Source organism: Pristiophorus japonicus, chromosome 1 (genome assembly GCF_044704955.1).
Source record: "Pristiophorus japonicus isolate sPriJap1 chromosome 1, sPriJap1.hap1, whole genome shotgun sequence".
Classification (NCBI taxonomy): Eukaryota; Metazoa; Chordata; class Chondrichthyes; family Pristiophoridae; genus Pristiophorus; species Pristiophorus japonicus.
The window spans coordinates 199491731-199509128 of NC_091977.1; the positions used below are offsets into that span (position 1 = coordinate 199491731).

Sequence of the window (17398 nt, forward strand, 5' to 3'; positions counted from 1 at the left end):
TCTATGTGATTTATTAAGATAAAAAGCTCAAACACTCCTATTTTACTTGAATTATATAAAAGCTTCACTTAATAAACCGCACAATCATTTTCAAACACATCTTCCACAATACCATATGTACCTTGTGAGATTTTCAATCATGCTAATTGGACTTAATTTTTATAATAGGTTTTGAAACAATGGCTTTGCTTCAATAACATTCACACTTAACACCCACCCTACCTCCTCTGTATGGGCCACATAGTCAGATCAAGATCTCAGCAGGCAAATAAAGTCACAGATTTGATCCCTGGTCTGTGGCATTTGGGTGCTACTGTTGAACTCACTGCGAGGGAGGAGGAAAATTGGCGGCCAGGATTAGGGGCTCAATTTTCCCCAGTATTTACTCCTTATTTTGGAGTAGGCTGCTTTTTCTGGCCTAACGTAAAAATCCCCAGTTTTCCCAATCAATTTGCACCAGCGTAACTGACTTAGTTACGTTTTTTTAGGTACTTTTTTTTTGCTCAAAAGGGAGCGTTACCAGCCACCTACTCCAGTTCTGGCCATTTAGGTAACTTTGCCCAGCTAATAGTTACTCCATTTCTACTTAGGCCAGCGTATGTGGCCACTCGAGAAAACCCTTCCGGAGAGTTAAAGAATTCGGCGCAGGTAAGTACATTGGAGGCTATTCGGCCTGGGATAGGGGCGGGAAACGGAGAGGACCTGGCCCGCAGAGGCTCGGGGGTGGGGGAGAGCGAACGAACTGGCCTGCATTGGGCGGGGACCACACAGCGATCAGTGGGAAGGCACTGGGCGGGGTGGGGGGGTACTCAACGCAGCGGACCAGGAAGGCACCTCACTCGGGGACCGCAGAGGGTCGGAGACAGCTGATTGCCAAATCGGAGTACTACTGCGCATGTGCGACCATTTCAGAGATGGTTTTTCCACCGCGCATGCGCAGAAGTCCCGGCACCTTTTTTCAATGCAGACTCCACCCCCCGAGGCGACTGGCCACGCTGCGCGGCTGCAGAGTAGAGGCCAAACATCGGGGAAACTACGAAGATTTTTTCCTGGTGCATCTACTCACGTAATGAAGCAGCGCAACTCGGGCAAGTACGCCAGAAATCGGGCTCGGTGAAAATTGAGCTCCTAAATTGCATGTCAAATGTCTGCCTCAAAATGGATGGATGATCTTTGTTAGGATTTTCCAACCTTTTGGAACGGAGGGCAAGAGAAATGTATCAATCCCAGTGAGGGAGCTGCATACCATTATACAATAATGAGATCCTATATGCAAAAATGGAAACCCTACATACACAAAAGTGAGTTCCCTGTACTCAAAAAAAAAAAGCAAGACCCCATATACAAAATAGTGAGACCATGTGAGGTCCCCCATCCACCACCCCACCTCTGATGATCACCCCTCCCCCCCCATCCCTTCCAGATATTCCCATTCTTCTGTCTCTTTTCTCTGTTCTGTGAGGCTTTCTCCTCGACTTCTATCTCCTCTTTAAGATCAGTACATGTTTAGAAAGATTCCATTATCTTTGAGAATATAATCCCCTGCTTTCTCTACAAATATGGCTTGTGGGGGAGATCTGGGTTGGGGCCACTAAACCATCACAGTGAACAGGATCTGCATTGGGAAGATTGGGAGCTTTCTGAGGACTGCACAGGATTTATTACCCTTCTCGCAATCTTTTTATATTGGGTAATCTACAATTTGAGTCCATTGTGATGGATGTGTGGATTTTGGTGCCATTGTCTCAGCTAACCCCTGTGACAGAATCCTCTCTGATTGAATGTACGCAAGACCGACTGCAGGCCCACAGACTGTGCAGTGTCACAAATGTGCCAGGGTGGGTTCTGTCCTCCTTCGTCTATCAGGACTGACCATGATGGATTAGTGCCTGCTTTGTGCAGGTATCTGTCGGAGCACCGAGTCATTCTTCCATTGTTGTTCAGATAGGTTGAACAGATAAAGTGTGAGAGGTAATATCGTGCCCTTATTGCTTGGTTATGGATTATTTGTAGCCTCTTAATCTGTGGCTGCATTGTAATTCTGGATGGATAGATTCCAGGATTGGATGGATATGGGTTTTGTACACTCTGAGCAAAGTTCTGTTGCTGACTCCATGCTTCTTTCCACACACGGTTTGCTTTTTGGCCCAGCCAGGCTGATGCCCTGGCAGTAATGTGATTGGTACTGTATTGTTTCCAAGCCATATTACTTTAGAAATTTATGTCCAGGAATTTTACTCTCCAAGAAGGCATACGGAATACTTGCCTTTATTAGCCGAGGCATAGAATACAAGAGCAGGGAGGTTATGCTTGAACTATATAAAACACTCATTCGGCCACAGCTGGAGTATTGCGTGCAGTTCTGGTCACCACATTACAGGAAAAATGTGATTGCACTAGAGAGGAGATATACGAGGATGTTGCCTGGAGAATTTTGGCTATGAGGAAAGATTGGATAGGCTGGGTTTGTTTTCTTTGGACAGAGGAGGCTGAGGGGAGACCTTTATTGAGGTGTATAAAATTATCAGGGATCTAGATAAGAGTGGATAGGAAGAATCTATTCCCCCTCCACAGAGGGGGTCAACAACCAGGGGGCATAGATTTAAAGTAATTGGTAGGAGGATTTGAGGGGAAATATTTTCCCCCAGCGGATGGTGGATGTCTGGAACTCACTGCCTGAAAGGGTGGTAGAGGCAGAAACCCTCACCACATTTAGAAAGTACTTGGATATGCACTTCACGACTTGGAAGAAGGGACTGAGTGTAATGTAGCCAAGTTTACTGATGATACAAAGATAGGAGGAAAAGCAATAAGTGAGGAGGACACAAAATCTGCAAAAGGACATCGAAGGCTAAGTGAGTGGGCAAAAATTTGGCAGATGGAATATCATGTCGGAAAATGTGAGGTCATGCACTTTGGCAAAAAAAATCCAAGAGCAAGTTATTATTTAAATGGAGAAAGATTGCAAAGTGCTGCAATACAGCGGGACCTGTGGGTACTTCTACATGAAACACAAAAGGATAGTATGCAGGTACAGCAAGTGATCAGGAAGGCCAATGGTATCTTGGCCTGTATTGCAAAGGGGATGGAGTATAAAAGCAGGGAAGTCTTGCTACAGCTATACAAGGTATTGGTGAGGCCACACATAGAATATTGCGTGTTGTTTTGGTTTCCACATGTCCGAAAGGATATACTTGCTTTGGAAGCAGTTCAGAGAAGGTTCACTAGATTGATTCCGTGGATGAGGGGGTTGACTTATGAGTAAAGGTTGAGTAGGTTGGGCCTCTACTCATTAGAATTCAGAAGAATGAGATGTGATCTTATCGAAACGTGTAAGATTATGAGGGGGCTTGACAAGGTGGATGCAAAGAGGATGTTTCCACTGATGAGGGAGACTAGAACTAGAGGGCATGATCTTAGAATAAGGGGCCGCCCTTTTAAAACAGAGATGAGGAGGAATTTCTTCTGAGGGTTGTGAATCTCTGGAATTCGCTGCCTCAGGGAGCTGTGGAAGCTGGGACAGAGACAGAAATAGACAGTTTCTGAAACGATAAGGGGTTATGGGGAGCGGGCAGGGTAGTGGAGCTGAGTCCAAGATCAGATCAACCATGATTTTATTGAATGGCGGAGCAGGCTCGAGGAGCCATATAGCCTACTCCTGTTCCTATTTCTTATGTTCTTAAAGTGTTGTGGACCAAGAGCTGGAAAGTGGGATTAGGCTGGATAGCACTTTGTTGGCCGGCACAGGCACGATGGGCTGAAATGGCCTCCTACCGTGTTGTCGATTTCTATGATTTAATGGTCTTGATTGGTTTTTACGGTGGTTTAATACTCTCATCCTGTTCCTTGCATTTACTTCTTTTGGACAATAGCTGCAGTCTGATTCTCTGGGGGTTCGCCAGAATTCACCACAAGTATTCGGGCATCTCTGGAGCTTTTCTGATGCTATTTATGCACTCGTAGAGAGAGGATCCTCAAATGATGATGTCATCAACACACTGTGTGCAAGCCCCGTTCTGGTGTTGGAAAGTCATTTTGTATCATTGAGTAACAGGCACAGGCTGAAAACCCTGCATGAAGAGCAGCAGTAGTGATTGGTTATGCCAAGGCAGTTGGATTGATTTTCAGTGCATTATCTTCTCTTTTACTTGCAGGGATTGTGGTCAGAGGTTGGAACAGTTCTAGTTGTGTATGGATGTAATGATTCACTGCCTTGCCTTGGTTACTGTCAAATTCCTTGGGATTTAGCCAGTACAGAGTTGGTGTCTGAAGAACTCTCCTTTCTGAGTCTGTCTCTGCTCTGTTACCCAGGGTATACAGTGTTGGTGTGTTTCTGGTCTGTTCGTTTCCTGTCGCTCTGGATCAGCATTGTTGGGATTTTGTTCTCATTCAATCCTTCTGCACAAAAGATCCTATTGCTTTTCAGTGCCAGCTTTGATCATTTATCTTTGAGTTGTATTTTTAATGAAGTCCTTCCTCCACCTGTTCATTGAATCAGCATAATAAGGTGTTGGGGTATTGCAGCAAGTCTTATTGCTAGGATCCTTCTTCATCAATATTGCTCCTACACACTCCACATACTGCGTCAATTCCCAAGCTGCAATGTTTGAGGAGGACTGTCACACATCCTTTCCTGTCTGATCTAGTAATGCTGTAGTTTAGTTGGCTGAATTGGTCTTTGGTCATCCTAGAAAAAAGACAAAATGAATGAATGAGAGTGGGAGAGAATGATCCAGCTCTTTAAATTGCTGGGGCTGGAGGACAGGTAATGGCTGCTCTTTGGTGGATTTTTGACCACCCACTAATCATGAAGCAGTCTTTTCCAGTACTATAGGTCTGGGAATGTAAAACAACTCGAAGGTGCTGCAGTTGGCTTTGCAAGCGAACACAAAGTAGGGCAGTGGCAGCATATTTGCGGGCCAGATCAAAGAAGCTTGGAGGCTGCATTTGGCCTGTGCACTTTGTTTTGAACATCACTAGTCTATGTTACTGCTAACCAGAAAATCATTCAATCAGTCACTGTCTGTCTGAGAAATATTGTCATAAAAATACTGTTTATTTTACAATTGCGTTGCAATAAATTAGAAAAGAAACTTGTTAGTACCGGTACTGTATTTTAAAATCAATTGCTTGCTTATGTTCCTGAAAGCTGCTAAGAGATTTTGTCATAATTGGTCAAACAGTTTTTATGTTTTTAATTATTTAGGACTTTAATATATGATAAGAAAAGGAAAAGGTCCAACCACATTGGGAAAAAAAGGCATCATGGAACATACTACAAAAGAAAACGCAGACAGTTCTGCTCCCAGTGATTGTGGCATCCTTTCCAGAATGGCACTCAACGATAACAAAGCTGGAATGAAAGGTTTGGATAAAGAAAAAATTAACAAAATAATACTGGAAGCTTCTAAGGTTAGTTGCAGCTGACATTCACTTTTTACAAAACAAAGCAAGCGTGAAATTTTAGTGTTTTTTCTGATACTGTATTTAATTCATCAGTCTCTTTCAACCTGGCCTCAAGCACTTCATCTTGCTCAGCTTGGGTTTGATCCTGTTAAGTAAATGCAATTTTCATATCCATGTTTGGAGTATTGCTACCAACAATACTTCTGATAAAAGCTTTTTTTTGTTGACTCTAACTTTAGTGATTAAAATTAATGGCCCAGAATTTGCAGTGGGTAAAATAGCGAAGGAACAGTGTTCGCTCTGTTTACCCCTTAGAAACTGACCACAACTTGAGAATTTAGCGCATGTGCATCCTAAAGCGGAAATCCTGAAGTTGCGATCAGTCATTCGTTGCTCTGACATAGGCTGCACCATGGCCCCTCCCTCATAGCTGGCAATCAGTGTAATCGGGCAAATCAATGAAACTGACAAAAACTTTTACTTTTCTCCATAATTGCGCCGTTAATACCCTATTAAAAGTTAGACTAGTTGGATTAGATGCAACTGGGGTTTTAACAGCGTATTGATTGCTAAACAAACGGTATTCCCTGAAAAATTCTTCTTCATTTTGTGGAGTGTCAAATTTTTCCGTTATAATAAAAATTACAATTTTTAAGAAACTTCAAAACAATATATATATATTTTTAAGTGTTCATTTTTCAGATTTCCATTTTCCCCATGTGAGAACCCCAATATTTGCTTTGTTTTCCAACATTTTAAAAAGTCAAAATAAAAGGAGCTTGTTCAATTCTTGGTTCTCAGTCTGTGAGAATTCTGCATTGTGACTGGCTACTTAGCCAGCTTGTTAATGTGACAGCAGCTTGTGCTATGGAATTCCCACTATACTCAATTGCACATCAAAAAAGCCAAACTTCTCGTCACAGTGATCGCAAGATCTTTTTGAGCAGCTTTTTTGGGGGCCAGCAGCAAAAACCTTTGCTTCGCTGCTGACTGCAAATTATGGGCAAATAAAATAGACAATATACTTGGTTAGAAAGATAATGACAGATGAGTTGAGTGGATTTCCATCTCTCTACCTGACAGGAAAGTGGGCTCAGTTGGAAATACTTAACAAAAATGCACTTGTAGCACTCGATTATAAAACTACTATTTTATGCGATTGTACTTGTAATCAATCTACCACAATATAACCTATTTCTCCAACATTCATTGTTTCCAAGACTGCCTATTTCCATCATCAAAATCTTGCCAGCCTCCATCCCTAATACATCCTGATTGCCACTAAAATTCTTATCATCACCGTAGGCAGTCCCTTGGAATCGAGAAGGACTTGCTTCCACTCCTAAAGTGAATTCTTTGGTGGCTGAACAGTCCAATACGAGAGCCACAGACCCTGTCACAGGGTGGGTCAGACATTCGTTGGGGGAAGGGGTTGTGGGGGGGGGGGGGGCGGGTGGGAGGGACTGATTTGCTGCACTCTCCTTCAGCTGCCTGTGCCTGACCTCTTCATGCTCGCGGCGTTGAGATTCGAAGAACTCGACGCCCTCCCGGATTTACTTTCTCCACCTAGGGCGGTCTTCAGCCAGGGACTCCCAGGTGTCAGTGGTGATGTCGCACTTTATCAGGGAGGTTTTGAGGGTGACCTTGTAACGTTTCCGCTGCCCACCTTTGGCTCGTTTGCCGTGAAGGAGCTCCGCATAGAGCAATTGCTTAAGGAGTCTCGTGTCTGATATGCGAACTATGTGGCCTGCCCAGCGAAGCTGATCGAGTGTGGTCAGTGCTTCAAGCTGGGGATGTTAGCCTGGGCGAGGACACTGATGTTGGTGTGCCGGTCCTCCCAGGGGATTTGCAGGATCTTGCGGCGACATCGTTAACAACGCCTTTGACAGCTCTAGTTGTGACTTTTCTAATGCCCTCCAAACCGGCCTCCCAAGCTCCACCCTTTGCTCCAACTCATCCAGAATTCTGCTGCCTGCATATTATCCCATACCAAGTCCCAATTACCTGTTGCCCCAGTTCTCTCTGACCACTACTGGCTTCCTATCCTGCAAGTATTGCATTTTCTTTAATGGGACTACATTTCCCTTTACCATTCTCCTTCTCTTAATATATTTATAAAAACTTTCACTATTAACTTTGATATAGCTTGCAAGTTTTTTTCATATTCCTTTTTTTGCACAGCATTACTTTCTTTGTATCCCTTTGGTGTTTTTATAGCTCTCCCAGTCTTCTGAATTACCACTTTTCCTTGAATTTGTGTAAGCATTTTTGTTTAGCTTGATGCTGTGTCATATATAATTTGTTGACTGTAGTTGCGTCACTACAGAAGTGGAGCCTCTGCCTTTTAGGAATATGTACTAGTTTTGTATTGTACCCAATAGTTCTTTGAATACTTTTCATTGTCGGTTTATCCATTAACAGTTCAACACAGTTCACATTGGTATATTTATTTTTTATTCCTTTGAAGCATCCAGATGGCTCAAATTCATATCCAATGATGCAAAGAATGTTGTGAATCTATTTGTCAAGTGTAATTGGCTGGTCAGACTATACAAACTTATTCATTATTCTTAAAAAATGCAAATGTTTTCATTTATATTAAGTTTCATCTAAGCCAAGGGGCATGTTTCCATTATTAGGTAAAAGGGAAAAAAGAGGCAAGCTAGAAAGGATAAAGGAAGGAATTGTTAAAAAATGAGAATTTAAAAACTAACATTTAGTTGACCTCAAAGTTGTTGCTAAAAAGATAAAGGAAAAAAGTCTCTCTTTCCATGCTTCCCTGCATATCTCCCACTCTGCTTTTTTATTTGTCTTCCATTGTCTGTGTCTCTGGCTCTATAACATTTCCTCTTGGCCATTGTCTCTAGCTGTCCTTATCTTTTTTACTCTTGATCTCTACCTTTCTATAATTTTTTCCTCTTTTGCATATCTCCCATTCTGTGTTTTTTTGAATCTTTCATGTTCTGTCTCTATCTGTTTATCTTTTTCTATCTCTTTCTGTATGTGTACCAGTCTGTAAGCCTGTCACACTCTTTATTCTTCTCTCTCATTTCATGTTTTTTTTCAACCTTTGTTCTGATCTTTCCTCCTTTTATTCTCACTGAACCAGAGGCTGAACCAGACTGTTCACAACCTTGGTGTTATATTTCATGCCAAAATGAGCTTCCGACCACATATCCGCGCCATCGCTAAAGCTACCTATTTCTACCTCTGGAACATCACCTGACTCCGTCCCTGCCTCAGCTCATCTGCTGAAACCCTCATCCTTTGTTACCTCTCGTCTTGATTTAAGGAGTCGCGGAGTGGCGGGGTCGAAGAGGCCCAGGGAAGGTGCAGCATGGGCCAACCCACACTGCGATCTGTGGACAGTAGGAATATGTGAGCGTACTCGGTCCGTGCAGCAGAGCTTGGTCTCCAGTCGTCTTGGTAACCCATGCCACTGGACCAAGACCTTGCTCTGTCAAGCCAATGTGGTGGCTGATGTGCAACGGCCAAGCCACATTAAAAAAAATTCATGCACAGGTATCTTCCAGGATGTAGTTCAGGAAACACTTGTTAGCTCATCGTTTTGGTGTGGAAGTGGGTCATCCTCAACATGAGGGACTGCCTAATACTATACTATAATACTTGGTTATTCCAAATCATTTCTAGCTGGCCTCCCACATTCTACCCTCAGTGAACTTGAGGTCATCCAAAACTCTGCTGCCCGTGTCCTAACTCGCACCAAGTCCCATTCACCCATCACCCCTGTGCTCGCTAACCTACATTGGTTCCCGTTTAAGCAACATCTGGATTTAAAAATTCTCATCCTTGTTTTTGAATCCCTCTTTGACCTAGCCCATCCCTGTCTCTATCATCCTCCAGCTCCACAACCCTCAGAGATCTCTGCACTCCTCTAATTCTGGCCTCTTGAGCATCCCCGATTTCAATCATTCCACCATTGGTGGCTGTGTCTTCAGCCACCAATGCCCTAAGATCTCGAATTCACTCCATAAACCTTGCCACCTCTCTACTTCTCTAGTTCTCGTTCCTTCTCTAAGACACTTCTTAATGCCTACCTCTTTGACCAAGCTTTTGGTCATCTGCTCTAATATCCCCTTATTGCGGAGGATTACATACAATATTTAAGAAAGATGGGAGAGCAAACGGGGAAGTACAGACCAGTTAGCTTGACATCAGTAGTAGGGAAAATGCTAGAATCTATTATTAAGGATGTGGTAACAGGACACTTCAAAAACAATAATAGGATTGGGCAGAGTCGACACTGATTTATGAAAGGGAAATCATGCTTGACCAATCTGTTCGGAGTTTTTTGAGGTTGTAACTGGCAAAATAGATAAGGAGGAATCAGTGGATGTCGTGTATTTGGATTTTCAGAAGGCGTTCAATAAGGTGCCACACAAGAGGTTATTAAACAAAATTAGGGCTCATAGGATTGGGGATAATATACTAGCATGGATTGAGGATAATTTGAAGGACAGAAAACAGAGTAGGAATAAACGGGTCATTTTTGGGTTGACAAACTGTAACTAATGGGGTGCTGCAAGGTTCAGTATTTGGGCTTCAGCTATTCACAATCTATATCAATGATTTGGATGAAGGGACCAAATGTAATATATCCAAGTTTGCTGATGATACAAAGCTAGGTGGGAATGTAAGTTGTAAGGTGGATGCTAAGAGACTTCAACGGGATATAGACAGGCTAAGTGAGTGGGCAAGAATGTGGCAAATTGAATGGAATGTGAAGTTATCCACATTGGTAGGAAAAATAGAAAAACAATATTTTTTAAACGGTGAGAGATTGGGACATGTTAGTTTTCAGAGGGACCTGGGTGTCCTTGTACACAAATCACTGAAAGTTAACATGCACGTACAGCAAACAATGAAGAAAGCAAATGATATGTTGGCCTTTATGACAAGAGGATTTGAGTATATGAGTCAAGATGTCTTACTGCAATTATATAGGGGCCTGGTGGGACCACACCTGGAGTATTGCATGCAGTTTTGGTCTCCTTACCTAAGGAAGGATATACTTGCCATTGAGGAGGGCAGCAAAGATTCACCAGACTGATTCCAGGGATTGTGGGGGGCCGGCGGGATTGTTCTGAGGAGAGATTGAGTAGACTAGGCCTATATTCTCGAACATTTAGAAGAATGAGAGGTGATCTCGTTGAAATATATAATATTCTAGAACCAGGGGTCACAGTTTCATAATAAAGGGTCAGCTATTTAGGACTGAGATGAGGAGAAATGTCATCACTGAGGGTGCTAAATATTTAGAATTCTCTACCCCAGAGGGCTGTGGATGCTCAGTATATTCAAGACTGAGATCGATAGATTTTTGAATATTAAGGAAATCAAAGGATATGCATTTGATGTCGTGCAGCAAGGCTTTTGTTAAGATCTCATATGGCAGACTGGTCGTGAAAGTAAAAGCCCATGGGATCCAAGACAAAAGTGGCAAGTTGAATCCAAAATTGGCTCAGAGGCAAGAAGCAAAGGGTAATGGTTGATTGATGCTTTTGTGACTGGAAGGCTGTTTCTCGTGGGGTTCTGCAGGGCTCAGTTTTAGGTCCCTTGTTTTTTGTGGTATCCATCAATGATTTACACTTGAATGTAGGGGGTATGATTAAAAAGTTTGCAGATGATATGAAAATTGGCTGTGTGCTTGATAATGAAGAAAAAAGCTGCGGACTGCAGGAAGATATCAATGAACGGATCAGCTGGGCAGAACAGTGGCAAATGGAATTCAACCCAGAGAAGTGTGAGGTGATGCATTTGGGGAGGGCTAACAAGGCAAGGGAATACACATGGGACACCAAGAAATGTAGAGGAACAAAGGAATCTGGGATTGCATATCCACAGATCCTTGAAGGTAGCAGGCCAGGTAGATAAGAAGGCATACAGGATACTTGCCTTTATTAGCCAAGGCATGGAATACAAGAGCAGGTAGGTTATGCTTGAACTGTATAAAACACTAGTTAGGCCACAGCTGGAGTACTGCGTGCAGTTATGGTCACCATATAGCAGGAAAGATGTGATTGCACTCATCATAGGCAGTCCCTCGGAATCGAGGAAAACTTGCTTCTACTCTGAAAATGAGCCCTGAGGCGGCTGTACAGTCCAATACCAGAACCATAGTCCCTGTCACAGGTGGGACAGATAGTCGTTGAGGGAAAGGGTGGGTGGGACAGGTTTGCAACACCCTCTTTCTGCTGCCTGCGCTTGATTTCTGCGTGTTCTTGACGATGAGCCTCGAGATGCTCAGTGCCCTCCCGGATGCACTTCCTCCACTGAAGGCGGTCTTTGGCCAGGGACTCCCAGGGTACAGAGGAGATTTACTCGGATGTTGCCTGGACTGGAGAATTTTAGCGATGAGGAAAGATTGGATAGGCTGGGTTTGTTTTCATTGGAACAGAGGAGGCTGAGGGGAGACCTGATTGAGGTGTATAAAATTATGAGTGGCCGAGATAGAGCGGATATAGGAAGGACCTATTTCCCTTAGCAAAGAGGTCAACAACCAGGGTACATAGATTTAAAGTAATTGGTAGGAAGTTTAGAGGGGATATGAGGGGAAGTTTTTTCACCCAGAGTGGTAGGGGTCTGGAACTCTCTCAGCCTGAAAGGGTATTAGAAACAAACCGTCACCACATTAAAAAGTACTTGGATATGAACTTGAAGTGCTGTAACCTACAAGGCTATGGACCAAGAGCTGGAAAGTGGGATTCGGCTGGATAGTTCTTTGTCGGCCGGTGCGGACACGATGGGCTGAAATGGCCTCCTTCTGTGCTGTAAATTTCTATGATATGGGAATTGTGCAGGAGTTGAGTTAGAAGATCAGACAATGTCTTATTGAATGATGGAGTCGAATGGCCTATTCCTGCTCCTAATTCTTATGTCCTTATATACAGCACAGAAACAGGCCATTTGGCCCAACAGTCGAGCTGCCCTCCTGTCTTTCCTCATCTAACTTTATCAGCATAATCCTCTATTCCCTTCTCCCTGATATGCTTATCTAGCCTCCCCTTAAATGCGTAAAGTCTAGTCGCTGAGAGCATGCAGAAATCAGGCGCAGACAATGGAAGGACCGCCCGGCAAGCCAGGCTCCCCACCCACCCTTTGCTTCAACATTGTCTGCCCCACTTGTGACAGACTGTAACTGCCGCATTGGACTGTATAGCCACCTCAGAACTCACTTTGTGGAATCAAGTCTTCCTCGATTTCGAGGGACTGCCTATGATGATGATGCATCTTTACTATTCGCTTCAGCCACTCCCTTTGGTAGCGACTTTCACATACTCACCACTCTCCGGGTGAAGGAGTTCTTTCTGAATTCCCGATTTGATTTCTTGGTGACTATCTTATCTTAATGGCCTCTAGTTATGCTCTTCCCCACAAGTAGAAACATTCTCTTTGTACCTACTCTATAAAAACCTCTCATAATTTTAAAGACCTCTATTTGGTTACCCCTCAGCCTTCTCTTTTCAAGAGAAAAGTGACCGAGCCTGTTCATCCTTTCCTGATAGGTATACCCTTGCATTTCTCAGTATTGACTGCCCCCGTCCCCCCAATTTGGTGTCATCTGCAAATGAAGAAATTGTGTTTTGATTCCAAAGTCTAAATCGTTAATATAAATTGTGAATAGTGGTCCCAGCACTGTTCCTTATGCCACTCTGAATAACTACCCTTTTCCCCTAATCTCTGCTTTCTGTCTGGAAGCCAGCTGGTTATCCATTATTTTACTTGTTACCTGACTCTGCATGCTCGGAGCTTATTCATTAGTCTATTATGTGGTACCTTATTGAAGGCCTTTTGAAAATCTCGATAAATTACATCTACTGCATTACCTTTGTTACCTCTTCAAGAAATTCAGTGAGGTTGGTCAAGCAAGACTTTCCCTATTGTAATCCATGCTGACTGTTCATTATAATATTTTTGGTTTCTAGGTGTTCTATTTTCTCCTCTTAGTAGGAATTCCATTATTCTTCCTACCACTGATGTTAAGCTGACTGATTTATAGTTTCCTGGACATGTTATATCTCCCTTCTTAAATATAGGTACAAGTGCAGCGTCGAAAATCCGGAGTTCCGGAATCCATAAAATGTTCCGGAATCCGGACCTGCCGACCTCGGGCCTCGCCTTGCCACGCCCTGCCACCGCTGTCCTTACCTCAGGGCTTCCTCGCCGGCTGGCCGGCCCAAACACATCCTCTGCGAGGCCTGCCCGCCCGACCATCTCCTCGGCGGGACCCTCTCTCCTTGGCGGGGCCACTCCCCCCATCTTTCTGACATTCTGAAATCCGGAAATACCCGAACCTGGGCTCGGGTGTTTCCGGATTCGTTCCGTCAGAAAAACAATCGAAAGCCTCGGTCCCGAGGGTTCCGGATTCTTGACGCTGCACCTGTATTGCGTTAGCTATCCACCAGTCCTCTGGCACTACATGTTGTGCGAATGAATTATTAAATATGTGTAGTGATGCCTAAGCTATTTCTTCCCTGGATTCTTTTAAAATGTGCAGATGTAATCTATCCACACCAGAGATTTCCTTCTTATTGAGTTTGATTCATTTATTTAATATTTGTCCCCTTTGTATTTTAAATGCAGTTTATATCATTTCTAATCTCATCATCTGATGCCATGTCCATCTGATCTGTCTCCCTGGTAAATACTGAAGCAAAGTAATTAATATTTGTTATCTCTTTATCGCTGCCTGTGATGATATCTTGTCCATCCCTGAGTAGCCCTATTCCCATCCTGACTTTCCTTTTTTAAATTATGTGCCTGTAAAATATTTTACTATTTTGTGTCATGTTCCTTGATAATTTAATTTCATAATTCCTTTTTGCCTTTCTAATTGTTTTTTTGACTTCTCTCCTAATCTCCTCATATTCTCCCCTGCTGTCCATGTACTTCATGTATGCCTCTTTTCACTTTTTCCCTTATGTCTTTATTCATCCAAGGTGTCTCATTAGTGTTTAGCTTGTTTCTGATTTTTGGCAGAATATGTTTCTCCCAGACTTTGTTGAACACCATTTTAAATATTTTCCACTGCTGTTCTACATCATTGTTTGCCAATATTGTTGTCCATTTTATTTTTCCAAGTTCTAGTCTCAGCCCCACAAAATCAGCTTTTCTCCAATTTGTTACCCTGGTCTTTGTCATACTTATGTCCTTCTCAATTATTATCTTAAAGCATATTATATGGTCATCACTATTGCCTTGATGTTCCCCTACATTTACTTCTCAACTGTTCTGGTTCATTCCCCATTAGTAGATCCAATAATGAATCCTCCCTTGTTGGGCTTCTTGAATGTTGGGTTCGAAAGGAGGTCCTGTACACATTGTAGGAACTCCATTCCCTTATCTCCTTCTGGCCAATTAATATAAGGGTAGTTGAAATCCCCTGTGATTATTCTATTTTTTACTAATTTCCCTAATTTGTTTGCATATTTCTTCCTCCACACCTCTCCCATTATTAGGTGGTATGCAGACTTAGCCCGATTAGTGTGTTTGATCCTTTATTATCTTTTATCTCTCTGCTCATAGATTCTATTTCTGTCTTGCTGATGGTTGCGTCACTTTTTTCTACTGCCATTATGTTGTTGATAATAAGCACAACTGCTCCACCTTCCCTTTTACCCTCGCCATCTTTTCTAAATATGTTATACCCTACGATGTTTAATTCCCAGTCCTGATTTTTCTGTAGCCATGGGTGGGGGGTTGTCGGGCTGAAAGAGATTAGAGATGGAGAGAGGTGAGGCCATGGAGGGACTTGTAAACAAGGATGAGAATTTTGAAATCAAAGTGTTGCTTAACTGGTAGCCATTGTAGATCAGCGAGCACAGGGGATGGATGGTGATTTGTACTTGGTGCGGGCTAGGACACAGGCTGCCGAGTTTTGGATGACCTCAAGTTTATCTAGGGTAGAATGTGGGAGGCTAGCCAGGAGCACATTGGAGTCGGCAAGCCTGGAGGTAACAAAGGCATGGATGAGGGTTCCAGCAGCAGATGAACTAATGCAAGGGTGGAATCGGGCGAATTTGTGGAGGTGAAAATAGGCGGTTTTAGTTATGCCGCAGATAAGTGGCCGGAAGCTCATTTCAGGGTCAAATATGACACCTAGGTTGCGAACAGTCTGGTTCAGCCTCAGACAGATGTTTGGGAGAGGGATGGAGTCAGTGGCCAGGGAACACAGTTTGTGGCGGGGATCAAAGACACTGGCTTCGATCTTCCCAATATTTAATTGGAGAAAATTTCTGCTCATCCAGTACTGGATGTCGGACGAGCAGCCTGACAATTTAGAGACCATGGAGGGGTTGAGAGAAGTGGTGGAGAGGTAGAGCTGGGTGCTGTCAGTGTACATGTGGAAACTGATGCCGTGTTTTCGGAAGCTGTCACCAAGGGGCAGCATATAGATGAGAAATAGGAGGGGGCCATTGCAGGTGATTTTCTGGCTACGGTTAGATAGATAAGAATGGAACCAGGCGAGTGCAATCCCACCCAGCTGGATAATGGTGGAGAGGTGTTGGAGGAGGAGGATGATGATGGAGTGGTGAACCAGGTCAAAGATTGCAGAGCGGTCGAGAATGACGAGGAGGGATAGTTTACCCTTGTCACACTCACAAAGGATGTAATTTGTGACTTTGAGAGCTGTTTCGGTACTGTGGCAGGGGTGGAAACCAGATTGAAGGGATTCAAAAATGGAGTTCTGGGAATGATGGGCACGGATTTGGGAGGCTACAACACATTGAAGGACTTTGGAAAGGAAAGGGGCGCTAGCTTGCAAGCACAGTGGGGTCACGGTTTTTTTTTGAGGAGATGGCAGCAGATTTGAAGAAGGAAGTACCTGAGGAGAGAGAACCGTTAACAATGTCAGCTAACATGGGAGTCAGAAAAGGAAGTTGGGCAGTCAGCAGTTTAGTGGGAATAGGGTCAAGGGAGCAGGAAGTGGGTCTCATGGATAGGATGAGCGTCAAGAGGGGAGATCAGAGAGAAACTGGAGAAAGATTTAAGCATGCAGAGTCTCTGAAATATAGATAGATCAGCAAAGATCCCACAGGAAAGCAACCAATTGAAACATTGTCATTGGATTACATTTTTTTTTAAAAAGTGGCTCTAGTTTTCCAAAAGTGATTTTTTAATGTAAATTAATGGACAGAAAATTGGGTAGGCTGCTTTACAGGCATGTAATCCAACCTGCTTAATTTTCCTTCAGTCACTACACCCATGTGATCCAGTATTCACAGGCGCAGGACGGAATATCTCCTCAATAATCTTACAAATAAACTTTTTAAGATAACATTAACACTGACTTGAATTTATGTCGCGCTTTTATCATAAAACTTCCCAAGGCAACTTGCAGGAGGGTAGAGAAACTTTACGCAGAGAGTGATTGGAATGTGGGACTTGCTGCCATATGGAGTAGTTGAGGTGAACATGTTAGAATCATACAATCATAGAATAGTACAGCACAGAAGGAGGCCATTCGGTCCATTGAGTTACACTGGCTCTTTCAAAGAACAATCAAGTTAGTCACACTCTCCACTCTTTAAGGGGAAGCTCGACAAGTACAAAAGGGAGAAAGGAATAGAAGCATATGCTGATGGGGTGAAATGAAGTAGGGTGGGAGGAGGCTTGTGTGGAGCATAAACACTGGCATAGACCAGTTGGGCCGAATGGCCTGTTTCTGTGTTGTAAATTCTATGTAATATAGATATGTAAACGAACACAAAATATTCTGACTCTTAAGTGTAGCAACCTTTCAAGTGCAACCTTCTGGATGCAAATGAGCGTATTAGTGCCAGCACTAATGATGTACCTCATAATTGTAGCAACCTTCGAAGTGCAATGTTTAGATACAAATGTATGCATTAATGCCAACGCCTTTCAGGTGAAACTTTAAACCGAGGTCCCATCTGCCGTCTTGGCTGGACGTAAAGATACCTTGGCACTATTTGACAAGGAGCAATGGAGTTGTCCTGGTGTTCAGGCC

General features: G+C 43.3%; 1 protein-coding gene across 7 annotated transcripts in view; it reads left to right on the forward strand.

Annotated features, from left to right (window-relative positions):
* polk (polymerase (DNA directed) kappa) overlaps nt 1–17398 on the forward strand; it is a 130582-nt gene that overhangs the window by 10933 nt on the left and 102251 nt on the right. For 6 of the 7 annotated variants that reach the window (XM_070886037.1, XM_070886075.1, XM_070886064.1 and 3 more), the window contains exon 2: nt 5207–5412. In XM_070886037.1, the coding sequence (XP_070742138.1) occupies nt 5218–5412 (195 nt within the window). In that variant the 5' untranslated portion in view covers nt 5207–5217. Of the gene's footprint in view, nt 1–4123; nt 4170–5206; nt 5413–17398 lie in introns of those variants that run through there. The other variant, XM_070886058.1, reaches the window with a different exon arrangement.